Source organism: Erythrolamprus reginae, unplaced genomic scaffold (assembly GCF_031021105.1).
Source record: "Erythrolamprus reginae isolate rEryReg1 unplaced genomic scaffold, rEryReg1.hap1 H_27, whole genome shotgun sequence".
NCBI classification, from domain to species: domain Eukaryota; kingdom Metazoa; phylum Chordata; class Lepidosauria; order Squamata; family Dipsadidae; genus Erythrolamprus; species Erythrolamprus reginae.
In genome coordinates this window covers 403,857-426,441 of record NW_027248481.1, presented here as the reverse complement: position 1 = coordinate 426,441, position 22,585 = coordinate 403,857, and the positions used below count along the sequence as shown (strand labels likewise).

The following is a 22,585-nucleotide window of genomic DNA, read 5'->3' as shown; positions in this document are numbered from 1 at the left end:
GATCCCTCTCACAGTCACTACTATTTCCCAAAGAAGAATTATTGCCATAGTTTAATCTTCAAAATACAATAAGAGGCTGTTTACCTTTACCTCTGGAATGGTAATCTGTACAGATTTGCCTTTGCCTGTTGCCTTTCCCTCTGGAACTGTAATCTTCTTTCAGGATCTTGAACCAGCCTGTAAATAGAGAAAAACATTAATTGGGTGGCAATGCTTATTGAGTATGGCAGCATAGGAGTAGATTTGAGGTTTGGGAAACAAAAAGGGTACCTTTTACTGATTCTTTCTTGAACAGGAGCATGAACAGAACAGAGCAGCTACCTAGGAGAATGACCAACCAGATCAGCACCCAATAGGTCCGAGGATCTGCATCAAAGGACAAAGAGGAGGGATTCAGTATTTGGAGCCCAGCCGAATTTGTACGGCCCACCTCTTTCTCTTCCTGTCTTTTTCCCATTGGCTAAGGCAGAAGGCAAAGTCTTGGGCAGACAGTCCTGGCTTCACTTTAAGGAAGACTTCTTTGGTTATCCAGGACCTGGAGAGCTGCCAACTTTAACTCTTGATGGAGGTCTCATTTCCCCCAATACAAATAATACACAATTTGGGAAGTCTTCTTAGAGTGGTAGCTCCTGTCGGAGGAAAAGTGGCAGCTATGGCTTTTGCACAAATTTATTTTGAGTGTCATTTGGGTTTGTTCCTGGATCAGAAGGCCCAAGCTCATAGACATCAATTTCTTAAGTTACTCCCTGACTGGACAACTGCAATGCCCTCTATGTGGGGCTGTTGTTAGAGATCGCCCAGAAGTTTCAGCTGGTCCAGAACCTTGTACATGCAATTGGAAACCTTGTACATGCAGTTTAATATGCACAAGTTTCACTCCTGTTGGCTATCAGTTTCTAGAATTAGTGGTTTTCAATCTTTCTAATGCCACAACCCCTTAATACAGTTCCTCATGTTGTGGTGACCCCCCAACCATAAGCTTAGTGCCAATTGTCCCAACAGAGTTTTAAGATGATTGGCAGGAAGGTCAGACGGACACACGCACTGTAAACGCCTGATTGGCCGGATTGTAAACATATGTTCCAAGGCACCAGAATAGAAGCTTTAGTTCGTAACACCATGGGAAATTTGTCTTTTGCCCATGGTCTTAGGTGACCCCTGTGAAATGGTCATTCGACACCCCCCCCAGGGGTCCCGGCCTCCAGGCTGAGAACCACGGTGAGATGCTGTAGGAACTTAGCATCTAGCCCCCTCAAAGAGGAATGAAATATTTTCAGAAATATTTTTAAAAGACAGAATCTTATATTTCCCTCAATTAGAAAATGGAGAAACATATTTTGGGGCAGAAAAATACTCACTCTTAGTAGCCCCCACCTTTGTCAATTAGTCATTAAGACTGGGCCCAGCTCACTTGTTCCCCCAACCTTTGTCAATGGCCAGTCTATTCCAGGGGTCTCCGACCTTGGCAATTTGTGGACTTCAACTCCCAGAGTTCCTCATCCAGCTTTGCATTTATAGGTACTGGCACGTTTGTGCACAATAGTGTGTGAGCGCTGCCATTTGGGGATGACTCTATAGTGTCATCCCCAAACCCCCAACACTTTACCCTTAGATTATCTAAGGTTGACCTATCCAGATTCCTAAGAGGTCAGTAAGGGGCGAGTACAAGTGCACTAGAGTGCCTTCCGTCCCCTGTCCTATTGCTCTCCTATATCTCCTATACCTTTCTTCTATTCCTATATCTCTTCTTCTATTCTTTCATTGATATGTTCTATTACTATACCCACTAAAACTCTCATTGTGTATTGGACTAAACAAACAAACAAACAAATAAAATTTTTGGCATGTAACAATAAAAAGGTTTGTCGTCGTTGATATAGGCCAGTGATGGCTAACCTATGGCACGGGTGCCACAGGTGGCACGCAGAGCCATATCTACTGGCACGCGAGCGGTTGCCCTAGCTCAGCTCCAACGTGCATGTGTGTGCCGGCCATCTGATTTTTGGCTCTCACAGAGGCTTTGGAAGGGCGTTTTTGGCTTCCAGAGAGCCTCCAGGGGGGTGGGGGAGGGCGGTTTTACACTTCCCCGGCTCCTGGGAAGTCTTTGGAGCCTGGAGGGGGCGAAACATGAGCCTCCTGGGTCCACCAGAAGTTGGGAAACAGTCCATTTCCGGCCTCCAGAAGGCCTCCAGGGGGCGGGGGAAGCTGTTTTCACCCTCCCCAGGCATTGAAATATGGGTGTGGGCACTCATGTAAGTGCAATAGCATGCGCCCACGCTCTTTCGGCACCTGAGCCTTCTCTGTGGTGGCTCCAACCCTCTGGAACCAGCTCCCCCCAGAGATTAGGATTGCCCCCACCCTCCTTGCCTTTCGTAAACTTCTTAAAACCCACCTCTGCCGTCAGGCATGGGGGAATTAAAACATCTCCCCCTTGCCCATGTTGTTTTGGTGTATGATTGATTGTGTGCTTGCTTTTTATATATATTGGGGTTGTTTTTATGAATTCTTTTTTTAACCTAAAACTGTAATTTAGATTACTAAATATTAGATTTGTTACTATGTACTGTTTTTGCCATTGTTGTGAGCCGCCCCGAGTCTGCGGAGAGGGTCGGCATATAAATCCAATAAATCTAATCTAATCTAAAGATTCTCCATCACTGATATAGGTCTTCTCAGTAGCAGCATCTACTCCAGGGAGCAGCCTCCTCACAAAATCCAAAGGGCTTCTGCCCTCCTAGCTTTATGGAAAACAGTGGAGACCTGACTCTTCCTCCAGGCAGCAGTCAGGATGGGAGTTGAGCCCAGGATATACCAAGGAATCCAATCAATTTTTATGTAACTGCTACTCTAGTTTTTTTGATGTGGTGGGTTTCTAAGTAGCATTCCTGGTCTTTAATCTCAAACACAAGACACTCACAATGCTCCACTGAACAAGCCCAGAGTATAGTAGCATTGGTCCCGTTTTCTTGCCACACCTGTAGAAAACAAAGGACAATTGTCTGGTAAAAAATATTCACTTGTCAAGTGCCACATAAAACAAAGACATAAGGCAAGATGTAGGTGAAGTCTCTTTAATGTCCATCTGGACTAAACAGAGAATCTCGGAAGCTACAGGAACAATGTCCAAGTTACCAAAGCAATCTTCATTTAGAGTGCAGCTCATGGAATACTTCAAGAAATTCCCAAATCTCTCCCTGGCTGGCTTGAGGGGCTATTTATGAGCCACCAGTCTCCAAATTTGCTAATTTTAAAATGTGTGGACTTCAACTTGCCTCCAGAAGCTGTGAATGCTCCAAAATTGGAGGTTTTTAAGAAGATGTTGGATAACCATTTGTCTGAAGTGATGTAGGGTTTCCTGCCTAAGCAGGGGGTTGGACTAGAAGACCTCCAAGGTCCCTTCCAGTGATGGGCTCCTATCGGTATGGTCAGGTATGCAGAACTGGTAGAAAAAAAATTGATTTTTTTTCTTTTTTTCCCTTTTGGGCTCTGTATATGTTTTTCCTATCGCAGTAAATGAGGTTGAATGTGTATAATTTTAGAAGAGCTGTGCGTGTGTATGTGTGTGTATCTCCGGAGAGGGGCTGCATACAAATTTAATAAATTAAATTAAATTAAATTAAATTAAATTAAATTAAATTAAATTAAATTAAATTAAATTAAATTAAATTAAATTAAATTAAATTAAATTAAATTAAATTAAATTAAATTAAATTAAATTAAATTAAATTAAATTAAATTAATACACATACAGTTTATATAGTAAATAATGTATATCTTTGTGTGCTTGTGTGTAATATATATGTACACATATGGCATATATACATAGAATTAAATAGTATATTTTGGATGTTCAGTAATAGTAAATAGATAGGTAAGTTGTATCTCTTTGAGGCAAGGAGAGGCCAGGCACCCTAACCCTAACCCTCGATCAGAGTGACATCAAGTTGGCCACCTTTAAGCCAGTCACATGATCATCAAGCCACTCCCACCTGGTCACATGGTCAGCAAGCCACGCCCACAAAATAAGCCACGCCCACAGCATGGCAGTAAACATTTTTGCAGCCCTTCAGTGGTCTCTTCCAACTCTGTTATTCTATGATTCAATTCCCTAGCCAGAATGGCTGGCTGAGGAATTCTGGGAGTTGAAGTCCACACACCTTCCACGTCACCAAATGGATTGAAATGAGTCCTGAAATGTTATGTACCTCGTGTTACGATGGAGAATCCATCTGGAGGCCTCTATCCATCCAGCAAGATTTTATTGGACTGCAATAGATATATAAAAGCAAGTGTGTCCTTTCTATTATACATTTCCTCCTTCTGGATCGTAGGGTCCCACTAACTTGGCTTCCAGCCCTTATTTTACTACTCACCTGCGTACACTTTCCTAACTGCACATGGTTCCTCAGGTCTTCCCCCAATGTTCTTCTTCCCTGTAAAGAAGGAAAGGGTGTGTGTGTGTGAATGAAAGGATCACTGGATTGCCCACTCACAGGAGGAGGAAGAGAAAGGCTAGAGAGAGGCCTTACTGTATTGAAGACCTGAGCAGTGGAGACCCAGGTGCCTTGCTCCATAACGTGAACGAAAGAATTCCCCTGGGGATCCTGAATCTCCTGAAAGAGTAAGTATTTCTGACTTCTTGTGACATCTAGGAGAAAAGCAAAGAAGCATAGACGATTAATCTCAGCCAGTGATCTCACGGATTTTAGAGTCATTTCTTGCATTCAGAGACATTTTAAGTTGGAGAGGGTTCTGGAGCGTCTATATTTTTTTCTAAGCATCCTTGAAACCAAGAATGGTAGATTTTGAAAAAGTTTTACATCCCTCTTTTTGAAATCAAAATAATAATAATAATAATAACAACAACAACAACAACAACAACAACGAGTTGGAAGGGACCTTGGAGGTCTTCTAGTCCAACTCCCTTGTTTAGGCAGGAAACCCTACACAACTTCAGACAGATGGTTATCCAACATCTTCTTCCAAACTTCCAGTGTTGGAGCATTCACAACTTCTGGAGGCAAGCTGTTCCACTAATGAATGTTTCTAACTGTCAGGAAATTTCTCCTTAGTTCTAAGTTGCTTCTCTCCTTGATTAGCTTCCACCCGTTGCTTCTTGTTCTACCCTCAGCAGGTACTTTGGAGACTAGGTCGACTCCTTCTTCTTTGTGGCAACCCCTGAGATATTGGAACACTGTTATCATGTCTCCCCCAATCCTTCTTTTCATTAAACTATTCATATTTAGTTCCTGCAATCGTTCTTCATATGTTTTAGCCTCCAGTCCCCTAATCATCTTTGTCGCTCTTCTCTGGACTTTTCGTAGAGTCTCAACATCCTTTTGCATCATGGCGACCAAAACTGAATGCAGTATTCCAAGTGTGGCCTTACCAAGGCCTTATAAAGTGGTATTAACACTTCTCGTGATCTTGATTCTCTCCCTCTGTTAACGCAGCCTAGAACTGCGTTGGCTTTTTTTGCAGCTGCTGCACACTGCTGGCTCATATTTAAATGCTTGTCCACTAGGGCTCCAAGATCCCTCTCACAGTTACTACTGTTGAGCAAGGTATTAATACACTCTACCTGTTTTATACTGTTTCTCTTGCAATAATAATAATAATAATAATAATAATAATAATAATAACAACAAAAACAACAAACAACAAAACAAAACAACAACAATAATAATAGTAATAGTAGCAGTAGTAGTAATAATAATAATAATAATTATAATTATAGTAATAATAATTCATCTCCATTGGGCTCCTTGCATGGGGCAGATTGATTGCTGACTGGAAAGGAGCAGCAAAGGTAGGTAAAGAGTTGTGTCCAGATTAAAATCTTGGCCAAGGGTGAAAGACTCAGCCTTTTCACAAAGCCAGTTTTTGAATCTGCTTTCCCTCCCCCCTCCCCCACACATTTCCATTTCATTTTCCATAATATTTTTTCAGAGGATTTAATTTCTGAAATCTGTCTCATGTCAGGGTTCCAAAATTAAATCAGAGTCCGAGGCGAAATATTTCTCAAAGTTCCAATTTATTAACAGAGCCATTTTGGTACATCTGGGAGAAACCTGAATCTGAATTCCCAGGGGTTTCTCCACCTAGTTGAAAGTTCCAGCCCTTTTCCCCACACCCCCAAGTCCATTAAATTAACCAATCTCCATCTGCCAACTTGACAGTGACTCCCATCTCCTTCTGTGCAGGTGCAGGAGTACAAAGACAAAGGATGACCTTGACAATCTAGAAGGAATGTGTTGTGGTTATATCCAGAAATCCCTCATGCAATGACCCTCCCAAATTCCCATCACAAAGAATACATTTTTAAGATAGGATAAAGTGTGGCAGACCAAAGACCCCAAGTAAAATGGCTGCTCCTGAAACTACTTATTTATTTGTTTAGCATACAGCAGTGGTTCTCAACCTGGGAGTCGGGACCCCTGGGAGGGGGGGGGGGTCAAATGACCATTTTACAGGGGTCACCTAAGACCAAGGGGAAAGACAAATTTCCCATGGTGTTAGGATCTAAAGTTTCTATTCTGGCGCCTTGGAACATATTTTTAAAATCCGACCAATCAGGGTGTCCCTCTGACCTTCCTGCCAATCAACTTAAAGCTCTATTGGGAGAACTGGTGCTAGACTTATGGTTGGGGGTCACCACAACATGAGGAACTGTATTAAGGGGTCGTGGCATTAGAAAGGTTGTGAACCACTGGTTACAGCATCTACTGAGGTCATGCAATCATTAATTAACCAATAATATATATTATATAAAATCATATTTATATATACACACACGGAGTATATATAAATAAAAGGTATGCAGACAATACAATATATGAAATAAAATGTTAATTTAAGATAAAACCATAATAAAATCACCATAATAAGGCACCAAAGAGTTTTAAATAGGATAGATAATTTGATATCCAAGGAAATCAAACATTTAATTGCTTCTGGTGTGGCTGAGATGAGATCATCCCAGGTGCCTTGAAATTTTCTGAGGGGACATTTTTGAATTACAGGTGTTAGCTCTTGTTCTGGTGCACCATAGTCACACTGCATGTTTTTGGCCATTCCCCACTTTAAAAGCTTCCTGGAACCACTTTTGGAGCTAAAATAAACGTTACAGAATAAACCAAAGTGTCGAGAGATGCTGGACTTAGGACATTGCTCGCCGTACTAGACTTAGAAGGCCTGATGACTATGGGAATCTGGGAGGGGTGATTTCATGAGGGAGCACATGTAGACCTAACACATTCCTTCTAGAGGCTCAAGGTCATCCTTTGTCCACCACCTGACCAGAAGCTGTGAGGAGGAATGGCCACTGGCAGAATCTGAGTGGGCAACGTGACGGATTTGGTTGTCGGAGAACAAGGGGATGAACTTTCAACTAGGTTGGGGACCTTGGGAGTGTCATATTCGGGTTTCCTTCAGACATGCCAACATGGCTTTGGCAGTAAATTTGAACTTTGAGGAAGACTTTGCGTTGGACTCTGATTGAAGTTTGAATGCTATTTGGAACCCTGACACAAAGTGCTAATTGTGGGAAGCATTGGACCAGAATACCTCCGGAACCGCCTTCTACCGCACGAATCCCAGCGGCCGATAAGGTCCCACAGAGTTGGCCTTCTCCGGGTCCTATCGACCAAACAATGTCGTTTGGTGGGCCCCAGGGGAAGACCCTTCTCTGTGGCGGCCCCGGCCCTCTCCCCTCAGAGATTAGAACGGCCCCCACCCTCCTTGTCTTTCGCAAATTACTCAAGACCCACCTTTATCGCCAGGCATGGGGGAATTGAGACATCCTCCCCCAGGCTTCTATATTTTATGCTTAGTATGTGTTGTATGGTTTTAATTGCTGGGGTTTTAGATATGTTTTATTTTTTAATATTAGATTTGTTTCACTGTTATATTGTTTCTATTATTGTTGTGAGCCGCCCCGAGTCTTCGGAGAGGGGCGGCATACAAATCTAATAAATAATAATAATAATAATAATAATAATAATAATAATAATAACAACAACAACAACAACAGTCAGCACTTACCATCCTGCAGGCAGCTTTGGAGGTAGGTACTTCCATTCCTTTTTACCTGTACAGAAAGGAACAAAGTTGATTGCTGGAATCAGCTTCCGTGCTGAAAGAATTAGCTGGTAACATCACTGATGATCAGGGGATCCCAATTGGAGGTTCCTTTCATGTCTCTATTAATGTGCCCACAGAAGTGGTACCCAACTATCTCCTCGTGTTTCCTTGCTTTTGAACTTCTAATGCACTTGGGGAAAAGGAATCCTCAATCTGAGTATTGTATTGGCAGTTCTGTGTTAGCAAAAACTTCAGAAGAAAAGGATTTAGGGGTAGTGATTTCTGACAGTCTCAAAATGGGTGAACAGTGCAGTCAGGTGGTAGGGAAAGCAAGTAGGATGCTTGGCTGCATAGCTAGAGGTATAACAAGCAGAAAGAGGGAGATTATGATCCCGCTGTATAGAGCGCTGGTGAAGACCACATTTGAAATCCTGTGTTCAGTTCTGGAAACCTCACCTACAAAAAGATATTGACAAAATTGAACGGGTCCAAAGACGGGCTACAAGAATGGTGGAAGGTCTTAAGCATAAAACGTATCAGGAAAGACTTAATGAACTCAATCTGTATAGTCTGGAGGACAGAAGGAAAAGGGGACATGATCGAAACATTTAAATATGTTGAAGGGTTAAATAAGGTCCAGGAGGGAAGTGTTTTTAATAGGAAAGTGAACACAAGAACAAGGGGACACAATCTGAAGTTAGTTGGGGGAAAGATCAAAAGCAACATGAGAAAATATTATTTTACTGAAAGAGTAGTAGATCCTTGGAACAAACTTGCAGCAGACGTGGTAAATAAATCCACAGTAACTGAATTTAAACATGCCTGGGATAAACATATAAAATACAGAAAATAGTATAAGGGCGGACTAGATGGACCATGAGGTCTTTTTCTGCCATCAGACTTCTCTGTTTCTATGTCGGCAGGAGCTGGAGCAAGTTACAGGAGCTCGCCCCGTTATGTGGCAGCACCCGGTCTTGAACGTGAGCTTCCTCAATGTCAACCCAGCATCCTAATCGTGTGTACCACCACTTATCACATAACCAGATAAGAGGATCGTTTCTATTCAGTAATAATACGTGTGGCTTTCTTGATCAGGTTTGAATCTGGATAGGCACTTCTATGGAGGCGCAATGCAGAAATAAATGGGAAGAAAAATGTCTGTGGATGTAATTTTTCTGGACAAGTCAATATAACAACAGGCTTTAATTTGGAGTTGGATCATATTCTCTTTGTCTTATTTGTATAAAATGTGGAGCATGTAATTTTATTTTATTTATTTATTTTTATTTATTTTTATTTGTCAAACAATTATAGTATGGTAATTTGTATAAATAAAACATTAGAAAATTAATGATGAAAAGTAATGATAGAAGACAATAGAACAGTAGGACAGGAACAGTAGGCACTATGGTGCGCTTATGCACGCCCCTTATAGATATTTTGCTCCATGCTGGATACAGTCATAAAGCAGACTCTCAAATGGCAATGGTTATTTTATATTGCTTGCGTATTGCTCAGGAAACGGCAGGCAGTTTCGTCTTATACATCTAGATCAGTGTTTCCCAACCTTGGCAACTTGAAGATATTTGGACGTCAACTCCCAGAATTCCCCAGCCAGCATTCTTTAAATTGCCAAAGTTGAAAACCATGATCTAGATTAATAGACACACAGTGGATGAAGCTCAATAGAACCACAACAGCAACTCCAAGAAGCAAAATGTCATTGAAGATGCTTCTTATACCATCTTCCTTCCTTCCTTCCTTCCTTCCTTCCTTCCTTCCTTCCTTCCTTCCTTCCTTCCTTCCTTCCTTACTTACTTACTTACTTACTTACTTCCTAACTTCCTTCCTTCCTTTTTCTTTCTTCCTTTCTTTCTTTCTTTCCTTCCTTCCTTTTTCTTTCTTTCTTTCCTTCCTTTTTCATTCTTTCATTCTTTCATTCTTTCCTTCCTTCCTTCCTTTCTCTCTCTCCTGTAAATCAGTCCAAACTCCAATTCAGAGCAATGGGAGAGCCTCTTTTTGACTTTTGATGTCTGCTAAAATAATCCAGGCCTGTAGAGGATCCTTGGAAGCTGAAAGTAAGGTTGCCCCCTCCACACACACACTTCCCCCCCCCCCTGCTCCTACCTGTACACAGAGGTTGGGATGAGGTCGCAGTCCTGGGAATTCCTGTGGTTCCTATGAAAATAGGAAAAATCAATTATGTTAGAAGAAAACCCATTGCAGAAAGCCTGGAACGCAAATTTATGTGTGTTTATTGTGTGTCTACCCAATCTGCTCATGTGCAAAGCACAACCTTCACCTGACTACAAGGAGCTAGGCCTAAAGTCTCTATTAGTTACCTACATGGTTTCACCCTGGTCTAGCCTTTGAGCAGGAGAATGCTCAAACGCTATTGGCTGAGGCATCTGACAGCTCCCTATAAAAGGGCTAGCTGTCAGACTGCAAGTGGCTGGTTGTACAGAGAAGTTGCCAAGGGAAGAAGTTCGAAGTCTGTCTCCTGTCGTTATTCCCACAACCCAACAGTTTCCAATGAAATGCTTTCAATACTCTAGCCCAGGAATGTTAAACTCAAGGCCCGCGGGCCAAATCCTTAGTGCTTGTATCTGGCCATTGTGACAGCCCTGGAAATAGCAAAGGACCGATCCGTGGTGCTTCTGCCAGTGAAAATAAAGCTCAGGAGGGCTGCAGACAGCCTTCCTGAGCTCTGTTCTCGCTGGCAGAGGTTTGCAGGAAGGTGTTGCAGCTGAAAACAGAGCTCAGGAGCTGATTTTTGCTGGCGGAGCGCTTCCCACAGGTACCTTGAGTGATGTCGAGCTGGCCAAACCCACCCTGGCCATTCTCAGCCCGACTTCCCATGTTGTGTCAGATACAACCCTGATGCAGCCCTCAATGAAATCAAATTTGACACCCTTGCTCTAGCTCTTTAGCAAATCCTTAGAAACATAGAAACATAGAAGTCTGACGGCAGAAAAAGACCTCATGGTCCATCTAGTCTGCCCTTATACTATTTTCTGTATTTTATCTTAGGATGGATATATGTTTATCCCAGGCATGTTTAAATTCAGTTACTGTGGATTTATCTACCACGTCTGCTGGAAGTTTGTTCCAAGGATCTACTACTCTTTCAGTAAAATAATATTTTCTCATGTTGCTTTTGATCTTTCCCCCAACTAACTTCAGATTGTGTCCCCTTGTTCTTGTGTTCACTTTCCTATTAAAAACACTTCCCTCCTGGACCTTATTTAACCCTTTAATATATTTAAATGTTTCGATCATGTCCCCCCTTTTCCTTCTGTCCTCCAGACTATACAGATTGAGTTCATTAAGTCTTCCCTGATACGTTTTATGCTTAAGACCTTCCACCATTCTTGTAGCCCGTCTTTGGACCCGTTCAATTTTGTCAATATCTTTTTGTAGGTGAGGTCTCCAGAACTGAACACAGTATTCCAAATGTGGTCTCACCAGCATTCTATATAGTGGGATCATAATCTCCCTCTTCCTGCTTGTTATACCTCTAGCTATGCAGCCAAGCATCCTACTTGCTTTCCCTACCGCCTGACTGCACTGTTCACCCATTTTGAGACTGTCAGAAATCACTACCCCTAAATCCTTTTCTTTTGAAGTATTTGCCAACACTGAACTGCCAATACAATACTCAGATTGAGGATTCCTTTTCCCCAAGTGCATTATTTTACATTTGGAAACATTAAACTGCAGTTTCCATTGCTTAGACCATTTATCTAGTAAAGCTAAATCATTTACCATATTACAGACGCCTCCAGGAATATCAACCCTATTGCACACTTTAGAGTCATCGGCAAATAGGCAAACCTTCCCTACCAAACCTTCCCCTATGTCACTCACAAACATATTGAAAAGAATAGGACCCAGAACAGACCCTTGTGGCACACCGCTTGTAACCTGACTCTGCTCAGAATACTCGCCATTAACAATAACTCTCTGATGTCTACGCTTCAGCCAGCTGCAAATCCATTGAACTATCCAGGGATTAAGTCCAATCTTCACTAATTTATCTATCAGCTCTTTATGTGGAACCGTATCAAAGGCTTTGCTGAAGTCCAGGTAGGCAATATCCACGGCACCACCTTCATCCAACACCTTTGTGACATAGTCAAAGAAATCAATGAGATTAGTCTGACATGATTTGCCTTCAGTAAAGCCATGCTGATTTGGGTCCAATAAGTTATTGTCTTTTAGGTGCTGATTTATCCTCTTTTTGAGTAGAGTCTCCATCATTTTAACTACAACTGATGTCAAGCTAACTGGCCTGTAGTTACCAGTTTCTTCTCTACTGCCCTTCTTGTGAATAGGCACAACACTGGCCATTCTCCAATCCTCAGGAACTTCTCCTGTTAACAAGGATTGGTTAAACAAATCAGTCAGGGGGGTAGTAATGACAGATCTGAGTTCTTTAAGAACTCTGGGGTGGATGCCATCTGGACCCATTGCCTTATTTATCTTTAATCGTTCAAGTTCTTCTAAGACATCGGCTTCTAAGATCACTGGATCTGAATCCGTACAGCTGGAAGCAATGCTATATCCCTCTATAGTATTATTTTGTAAGGTGTCTTTTGAGAAAACTGAACAGAAGTAGCTATTGAAATGGTCAGCGATCTCCTTATTCCCATTAATGCATGTATTATTCCCGGTACTAAGCTTCGTGATGCCGCAGTTTTTCTTCTTCTTATCACTAATATATCTGAAGAAGGTTTTATCCTTCAAGCATACAGAGCCACCAATCCCAAAGGTTGCTCATCCTAAGACAGGAGTGCACAGCAATGTTCCCTCTAATACTCCGAATTTAATAGAAACATAAAAACATAGAAGACTGACGGCAGAAAAAGACCTCATGGTCCATCTAGTCTGTCTGCCCTTATACTATTTCCTGTATTTTATCTTAGGATGGATATATTGTTTATCCCAGGCATGTTTAAATTCAGTTACTGTGGATTTACCAACCACGTCTGCTGGAAGTTTGTTCCAAGCATCTACGACTCTTTCAGTAAAATAACATTTTCTCATATTGCTTCTGATTTTCCCCCCAACTAACCTCAGATTGTGCCCCCTTGTTCTTGTGTTGGAATTAGAAATTGGAAACGTCATTCCTGGGACATTAATTAAGGGGTTTTATTTGTCCCATGCAGGGACTGTGGAAGTGGACTACAACTGTGGTTGCCTTAATCATCTTGCTTGCCTCACCTACTATTTCCACCCACTTGGCATTTATATTGATTTCACATGACCTCCGTTTCCTAGGAAAGGACACTTTTTAATCTCTATTTCAATCTGAGAACAATTTTGCCACACCTGATATTGTACTTGCAGGCTTCTTTCTTAAAGGGAAAGTATATCAACAATCCCTTTACACCTAAGAGAACGGTTAACGTCTTGCCTGCTTGGGTAGCTGACTGGAATGGTTTTGTTTTTGTTTTTATTGTAATTGTCTTGCACTAATTTTATTGTAACTCTTCCCATTTTCATTTTAATACTGTTATTTAGTTGGGGGGTGGGAGTATCTGAGTTGGAGTGATTGAGACGTATGAATAGAAGAACCAGGGTGAGATTAGATTAGATTTATTGAATTTATATGCCACCCCTCTCCGCAGACTTGGGGCGGCTCACAACAATGGTAAACAAAACATAGTAACAAATCTAATATTTCGCAATCTGAATTACAGTTTTAAGTTAAAAAATCCAAAAGAGCCCCAATATATAAAAAACAAGCACACTATCGAATCATACACCAAAACTACACGGGCAAGGGGGAGATGTTTCAATTCCCCCATGCCTGACGGCAGAGGTGGGTCTTAAGGAGTTTCCGAAAGGCAAGGAGGGTGGGGGCAATCCTAATCTCTGGGGGGAGCTGGTTCCAGAGGGTCGGAGCCACCACAGAGAAGACTCTTCCCCTGGGTCCCGCCAGATGACATTGTTTAGTCAACGGGACCCGGAGAAGGCCAACTCTGTGGGACCTAACCGGTTGCTGGGATTCGTGGGGCAGAATGCGGTCCCGGAGATATTCTGGTGAAGGTGAGAGCCAGAGCCCCCCCCCCCCCCCCGAGTGTATAAGCAGGTGAGGGCCTGTCTATAGCCCCCAGACTACTATGAAAGTTGCTCAGGCAGTCCTTGGTCTGTCTAATCAGTGTTTCTCAAATAGTTGGGTGCCCCCCCCCAGAGGGGGGCATGAAGCAATGCCAATAGGGACACGTGACCCCAGGAAACATGCTTTTTATGCGGTAGGGAGCAGGGGTTTTTTTGCACCGAACAACAGCACACAGCAGGAGATAGGAAGTGCAGATAACAAACCCTTAAGAGAAACCATGGGAAAATATTTAACAGGGATGAAGAGAAAGGAGGAGAGAGACGGAGATACAAACGTTAAGTCTCCTGTAAGTGTGTATGTCTGCTTTAATAATGGGGTTTTTTTAAAATGTTTTTTAAATTATTAGATTTGTCATGAATTGTTTTATTGTTGTTGTGAGTTGCCCCGAGTCTGCGGAGAGGGGCGGCATACAAATCAAATCAAATCAAATCAAATCAAATCAGCAAGCAAGCAAGCTAGATCTAGAAATATGATGAAGCCTATGTAATGCTTAGCTTCACTGTGACTATGGTGGGAGACAAGGAAAGATCAGTATATTTACTGTGTCTAAAAATGTTGACAGCAGACAGCATAAAGCCAAATAAATTAAGGTGTCATTTAAATACATTACACCGCAAGAGTGTTGATAAGCTGCTTGACTTTTTTCAGCAGAAACATGCTAAATATTGCAAACAATCATCCTGGCAGAGAGTTGGGGGGACATGCGAAATGTTTACTTCTTCTGGGGGGGGCATAACAGAAAATAATTGAGGACAACTGGTCTACTCAACCTGTACAACTGGTGAGAGGAGACGTCAGGGCCCTGGTCTCAGGCGGCGGCTGCTGAATGCCAGGTCAGCTGTTAACAAGACCCCCCCTGATCCGGGATTTACTCTTAGATGGGGAGGGAGACCTGGCATGTGTGACTGAGACCTGGCTGGGCCCCGAGGTGTCATGGTGTTCCCCTTTTGGAGATGTGCCCATATGGGTTTCGTGTGCCACAACACCAGGGAAAAGATTGGGGAATGGTTGTCATAGTCTGGAAGACTCTGATCTCTCGCAGGATACCTGCTCCCGAGGTTGTTGGGTGTGAGTCGGAGTAGCTGTGGCATTGCCTCCAAAGGACAGTTTAATCCGTCCATTCTTGACTGGGGGGGGAGGAATATTAACACCCACAGAGGGAAGGAGGAAGGAAGGAAGGAAGGAAGGAGGGAGGGAGGGAGGAAGGAGGGAAGAAGGAAGGAAGGAGGAAGAAAGGAGGGAAGGAGGAAGGAAGGAAGAAGGAAGGAGGGAAGGAGGAAGGAAGGAAGGAGGAAGGAAGGAAGAAGGAGGGAAGGAGGAAGGAAGGAAGGAAGAAGGAAGGAAGGAGGGAAGGAGGAAGGAAGGAGGGAGGGAGGGAGGGAGGAAGGAGGGAGAGAGGGAGGAAGGAGGGAGGGAGGGAGGGAGGAAGGAAGGAAGGAAAAACTCCTGCTCAGTGAAAAAATGGGAGAAAGAACAAAAAAGAAACAAGAGGGGAAAAAGAGAGGAATTGGGGAGGGAAGAGAGAACAGTTTGAAGCAACCAGGTTTATGCTTTGTAATTCCAAGTGAGATTTTTTTACCAGAATCCCTTCCACCTGGCAGTGGCAGCACACTGACACGAGATCGTATCCTTGTTCCAATTCTCGACTTGTTTTTTCATCTCCTGATTGACATTTCTCTTCCCTCACCCCTCCTCTTTTTGCATTCTCTACTTACATGTGGAATGAGGACCAGATGCAGATGGGGATGCAGAGGCTGGCAGGCAAGTGCTTCCACCCGCCAGCAGGGAACCAGCTCTCCTTCAAGGTCACACGGGGCAGAAACCAAGCAGCTCAAACTCCCACCGTAAGTGTGAACGTCCAAGCGGCTGTGGGTCCAGGCTCTGGCCAAAGCTGCTGGGTCTGGAATGAGAGGTTGTACTTCGATCAACATCTGTAGCGATTCTCAGACATCCAGGTCTGAGATGCTCTTTCAGGAGGCAACTGGACTTTCTTGCTTTTTTACTTGGAAAAAACCCCAGCTCTGACTGAATGGTGGGGAATGGAAGGATTTATATATATATTTATATTTATTATATTTATATTTATATTTATATTTATATTTATATTTATATTTATATTTATATTTATATTTATATTTATATTTATATTTATATTTATATTTATACTTATACTTATACTTTATACTTATATTTATATTTATATTTATATTTATTATTTATATTTATATTTATATTTATATCTATATCTATATCTATATCTATATCTATCTATCTATCTATCTGTCTGTCTGTCTATCTATCTATCTATCTATCTATCTATCTATCTATCTATCTATCTATCTATCTATCTAACCATCTATTTATTATTAGAATTAAAAGGGACCTTGCAGGTCATCAAGTCCAAGCCCCTGCTCAAGCAGAAAACCCTACACCACCCCAACCAGATGGTTGGACTTTTGAATGTGTCAAGTGATGGGGCGTTCACAACCTCCGCTGGCAAGCTGTTCCACTGGTTGATCGCTCTCACCGTCAGAAAGTTCTTCCTTATTTCCAGGTTGAATCTCTCGTTGGTCAGTTTCCATCCGTTGTTCCTTGTCTGGCCCTCTGGTGCCCTGGAGAATAGTGTGACCCCCTCCTCTCTGTGTGGCAACCCCTCAAATATCTGTATACTGCTATCACGTCCCCCCTGGCCCTCCTTTTTGCTAAACTATCCATGCCCAGTTCCAGCAACCTCTCTTTGTATGTCTTGGTTTCCAGTCCATTTATCATTTTAGTTGCTCTTTTCTGTACTTTCTCTTTAGAGTTTCAATGTCCTTTTTGTAGTGGGGGCGACCATAATAATAATAATAATAATAATAATTATTATTATTATAATAATAATTATTATTATTATAAAGAATTGAGGAGAAGCAGCTAGAGAAATTAGTGAAATACGAAGATCTAAAAATCGAGCTGCAACGACTCTGGCATAAGCCCGTGAAAGTGGTCCCAGTGGTACTTGGCATGCTGGACGCAGTGCCAAAGAATCTCAGGGAACATTTGAAAACCATCGGAATTGACAAAATCTCCATCTGTCAATTGCAAAAGGCCGCTTTACTGGGATCTTCAAACATAATTCGCCACTACATCACATACTCCTAGGTGCTTGGGAAGCGCCCGACTGGTGATGAAATACGAAATCCAGCATAGTGATCTTGTTTGCTGTGTTGTACGGACATAATAATAATAATAATAATAATAATAATAATAATAATAATAATAATAATTATTATTATTATTATTATTATTATTATTATTATTATTATTTAGATTTGTATGCCGCCCTTCTCTAAAGACTCAGGGTGGCTCTAAATACTATTGCTACAGATAAGCAGCTGCCTGCAAGGAATATAAATCCTTTAATTCCCCACCATCCACTCAGAGCTGAAGAAGTTTCTTGGATGAGTAGCGAAACGTCTTCAAAGAACCCCAGCTCCCCCGAAGAAAGTCCAGTTGCCTCCTGAAAAAAACACCGTTGGGACCACTTCTATCAAAGCGATCTTCCCAGCAAGTCCATTCTCCCATATATGCATATATTTACATTCATTTTAGCCAATAGCTCGGGCAAAAGAAGAGGGGGAGAGCAGAGAATGAGGGGGCTGGATGGAATCACTAGAAGCAGTCAGTGTGAGCTTAAATGGATTCCAGGTAGAGAATGGGAAAGCCGGGAAGAATATGGGGCCATGATGTGTCAGACACGACTTTGCAACGAACAACAACAACAACAACAACAATAGATATCTGCCTTAAGAAGTGAATGAATGCCATTTTCATACCATTTGCAAAGGGACAGAGATGAGTTCGCGGTATGTCAGCTTGGTGTTCAATCTTGGGCCAGACCTATGAACACAATATTTGAGAGGATAAGGAGGAGAGAGAGTTTGCCCCAGTTTAATTTAATTTATTACCCTTATAAGAGCCTTGGTGGTGCAGTGGTTAGAGTGCAGTACTGCAAGCTACTTCTGCTGATCACTGGTTGCCAACAGTTTGGCAGATCGAATCTCAGTAGGTTCAAGGTTGACTCAGCCTTCCATCCTTCCGAGGTGGGTAAAATGAGGACCCAGATTGTTGGGGGCAATATGCTTACTTTCCGTAAACAGTTTAGAGAGGGCTGTGAAGCAGTAAATAACTCTAAATACTATTGCTAAATCCTAATGCTAGAGGTGGTCGGTAATCCACTCCCACCCAGTCACATGACTTTTAAGCCACCCCCAGTCACATGATTGTCAAGCCACTCCTACCTGCTCACATGACCATCAAGCCACACCCATAAAGTAAGGTACACCACAGTGTGTCAGTAAAATTTTTGGCAACCCATCAATGTTTCCATCCCTAGAAGCAGTTCTGAGAAATGTGGCTGGCGAGAAAACGAGCTAAAAATTTCCTAAGTGTAACTCTGCCTTAATCTTGTTCTCTGTTACTTGCTCAGAAGCTGTAGGCAGCAGCTACGCCAGATTTAATTCTGGGCAGGTAGCCTAAAGAAATATTGGAGAGTTCTTGTGAAGCATTGTTCTTACCTGAAAGCAGAGACATGGAAACACTTGCGAGATTGGTAAACTAACATTCTTCGATCCTACCTAGGTTAGAGGGGAGATAGAAAAGTATGAGTAAATGTACAAAGAAAACGATCATATTTTCAGAGTGTAAGACACACCTTTTATCCTCTAAAAGAGGCTGAAAATTTGGGTGCATCTTATACTCCAAAGGTAGCTTTTGCAAAGCTTTCCCCCCGCCCAAAGCCCTTGGCTTGCAGGCTTGGCTTGCGGGCTTATTTTCATTGCTATTCCCTCTGAAAAAGTTTTTCCCCCAAGCCCTAACCAGGGAATAAAATGATGTGCTGAAGGTGACCAGACTAAGGGTGATAGCCAGATGAATATCGGGTAGGTAGATTTTTCCCCCTTATTTTCCTCCCAGAACTAAGTATAAGACACACCTTAGTATTATAATTTAATGCATCTTATACTCTGAAAAATACAGAACTTCACATGTGCTTTCAGGATACTAAGATTTCTAATGTGTTTGTTTTTTCTTTATTTATTAAATTAATATGCCACTCATTTCAACTAAAATTGTATTTTATTTATTTATTTCAAATACATATACAGTATAGCCACCCATCCTAGATTCCATAATTCCATAACAGCTCACACCAACAGTGATTAAAAACATAAGAGAAAAAGAAAAGCTAGTGTTCAAAGAACATCTCCCCCCCCCAAAAAACCCACACCCCAATATATAAATATCACAACCATTGGCCTCCTAACTTCTAGAGTGGAAAGCCACTTTTTAAGGACTTAAAAGGAAAGGTAAGCGAATGAAGGCATATATACACTGCTCAAAAAAATAAAGGGAACACTTAAACAACACTATATAACTCCAAGTAAATCAAACTTCTGTAAAATCAAACTGTCCATTTAGGAAGCAACACTGATCGACAATTAATTTCACATGCTGTTGTACATGTTCAACTTTGTACAGAATCAAGTATTCACTGAGAATATTTCATCCATTCAGATCTAGGATGTGTTCTTTGAATGTTCCCTTTATTTTTTTGAGCAGTATATGTATCTTGGGATAACGTATAGGATCCAATCTGGGTAGGCCACCAAGACCAGAAGTTTAGTCTTCCGAGCTTTCGGATTCATGTTGGACCCCATTCTCAGGGAATTTCTCTTCTCTTCAAAATGTGTGCACTGGACTGTTATATGCGTTGTTATATGCGGTGCCTGGTTTTGTGTGGCTTTTAGTTGTTCATTGAGCACCTTCTCTCACCAAAAGCAACCAGTAACGGGCCCCACCCAGTACGAATGGGATCAGCGATCCAGTAGGACTTTTTGGTGGGTTCCGGAGGCCGGCAGACGGTGCGCGCCCCCGACACAGGTGCGCAGAAGCAAAAAAAAGAGGCAGAAATTGCTGAAATCTTACCTGCGCAAGCATCGTTGTGTGAGATTTTGCTTCGGGCGCATGTGCAGAAGTGAAAATCTCATGTGGGGGTGCGCGCACACCAGCCTCAGGATCCCGGTAGAAATATAGAAACATAGAAGTCTGACGGCAGAAAAAGACCTCATGGTCCATCTAGTCTGCCCTTATACTATTTTCTGTATTTTATCTTACAATGGATATATGTTTATCCCAGGCATGTTTAAATTCAGTTACTGTGGATTTATCTACCACGTCTGCTGGAAGTTTGTTCCAAGGATCTACTACTCTTTCAGTAAAATAATATTTTCTTCTGTTGCTTCTGATCTTTCCCCCAACTAATCTCAGATTGTGCCCCCTTCTTGTGTTCACTTTCCTATTAAAAACACTTCCCTCCTGAACCTTATTTAACCCTTTAACCGGTAGGAAAAGGTAAGTGGAGCGCTTCACTGAAAGCAACCACTTACTTCTGGGCAGCCTGTTTGCGACTCTCCTGGGACTCACTTAAAGGCCTGCGATCCTCACTTAACAATAGTCATGGGAGTGCCAAGGTTGCTGTTGCTAAGCAACGGGGTCATGCACCATCACGTTATGATCGCAACGTATAGTAATAGGAATTCTGGTTCCAATTGCTGTTGTTAGGCAAGGCCTCAGCCTGATCCAGATAGGACGGCACTAGGCTTGACAAACATTGGGGGCAGTGATGGGTTCCTACAGGTACAGTCAGGTACGCAATACTGTAGAAAAATTTTGGTCAGGTAGGCAGAACCGGTAGAAAAACTTTGATTTTTTTTTCCTTTTTTCCCCTTTTGGGCTCTGGGTATGTTTTTCCTATCGCAGTAAATGAGGTTGAATGTGTATAATTTTAGAAGAGCTTTGCGTGTGTGCTTGTGTGTGTACATACACATACAGTTTATGTAGTATTTTTTTAAACAACAACAACAATAAATTTTATTTGATTAGTCAATCGACCATATCAAAGCAAAAGTAGTGACCACATCGGTCATCATAAAACTGTGACTGGTTGAAATACAATAAAATTGGATAAATTAAAGAGAATTTAGATAAATAAGTTAAAATACAGTATAATATGCTAAAATCTAGAAAAACATGAGAATATAACTCATGCAAAGATTATATTAAACAAATGTAAGGTACTGATATAAAATATTCTTAAGTAAATTCATCTCCTTTGTATATTTATGTAGTAGATAATGTATATTTTTGTGTGCCTGTGGTGTGTAATATGTATGTACATGTACGGCATATATACATAGAATTAAATAGTATATTTTGGATGTTCAATAATATTAAATAGATAAGGAAAATTGTATCTCTTTGAGGCAAGGAGAGGCCAGGCACCCTAACCCAAATCCTTGACACGAGTGACGTCAAGTTAGCCACGTTTAAGCCAGTCACATGACCTTTAAACCACCCCCTGGTCACAAGATCGTCAAGCCGAGTCTATGGAGAGGGGCGGCATACAAATTTAATAAATAAATAAATAAGCCACTCCCACCTGGTTACATGGCCAGCAAGCCACACCCACAAAATAAGCCACGGCCATAGTGTGGTAGTAAATTTTTTGCAGCCCTTCAGTGATTGGGGATAACCCTCACTTACCAGCAACCTGGGATTCTCCTGATCAAGACCTTTAAATCCATCCGTCCGATTTAGATACAACCACAGTTTGAAATGCTGTCCCTTAGGGATGTCTTCCACATGTAGAATTGCTGACTGTAGCCCCACAGAAATGGATAAACTTGGCACTGTAAGACAAAATTTCTTATTTGCATTCTGCAGCATTGAGGGCTCAGGTCACTTGCCCAGTGCTGCATAATCCAAAAAGGGGCTTTTAAAGAGAGTTTACTGCATTTTGTCCCATTTTATGATCTTTCTTGGCCACAGTTGTTAAATGAGAATTGCTGTAATATTCAGTTAGTAATCCCGTAGTGTTCAGTGAATCTACCTTCCCTATTGAGTTTGCTTGGCAAAAAGTTGCGAAAGGTGATCGCATGATCCCAGGATTTGGTAACTGTCATAAATACATGCCAATTGTCAAATGTCCAAATTTTGATGGTGTGACCATCAGGATAGAAGAGAAGTGTGAAAAACAGTTGTAAGTCCCTTTTCCTGGTGATGTTGTAACTTTGAATGGTCCTTCATTCTTAAATACCAACTTTCATGTGAATTTTGCAGAGCGGCTAGTGAATTATTTACGACAATCAGAACTAACTGCATTCTGTAGTCCAGAATTACATATTATAGATAAGATGACCTGTGCAAATCTTATTTAATATTTCAAATGTCCTTCAGGCACAGAAAGTCAAACTTCACCCTACACTTTAATAAGAATATGGAATTTGTTTGGTATCTAAGAAAGAATGTCGGGGGCCAGGTGTCCAGCCTTGCACAATAGTC

The 22,585-nt window shown here is 41.7% G+C and overlaps 1 protein-coding gene across 2 annotated transcripts in view; it reads right to left on the bottom strand.

Annotated features, from left to right (window-relative positions):
- Positions 1-22,585, bottom strand: part of LOC139155531 (interleukin-17 receptor C-like) — a 44,996-nt gene that overhangs the window by 3,499 nt on the left and 18,912 nt on the right. The window contains exons 8-18 of one of the 2 annotated variants that reach the window (XM_070730701.1): positions 21,788-21,933; positions 18,763-18,822; positions 18,022-18,085; positions 15,922-16,106; positions 10,210-10,260; positions 8,044-8,089; positions 4,530-4,648; positions 4,374-4,433; positions 2,918-2,975; positions 271-366; positions 85-177 (exon numbers count right to left, since the gene is read on the bottom strand). In XM_070730701.1, coding sequence (XP_070586802.1) covers positions 85-177; positions 271-366; positions 2,918-2,975; positions 4,374-4,433; positions 4,530-4,648; positions 8,044-8,089; positions 10,210-10,260; positions 15,922-16,106; positions 18,022-18,085; positions 18,763-18,822; positions 21,788-21,933 — 978 coding nt within the window. The remainder of the gene's footprint in view (positions 1-84; positions 178-270; positions 367-2,917; positions 2,976-4,373; positions 4,434-4,529; positions 4,649-8,043; positions 8,090-10,209; positions 10,261-15,921; positions 16,107-18,021; positions 18,086-18,762; positions 18,823-21,787; positions 21,934-22,585) is intronic. The other variant, XM_070730702.1, reaches the window with a different exon arrangement.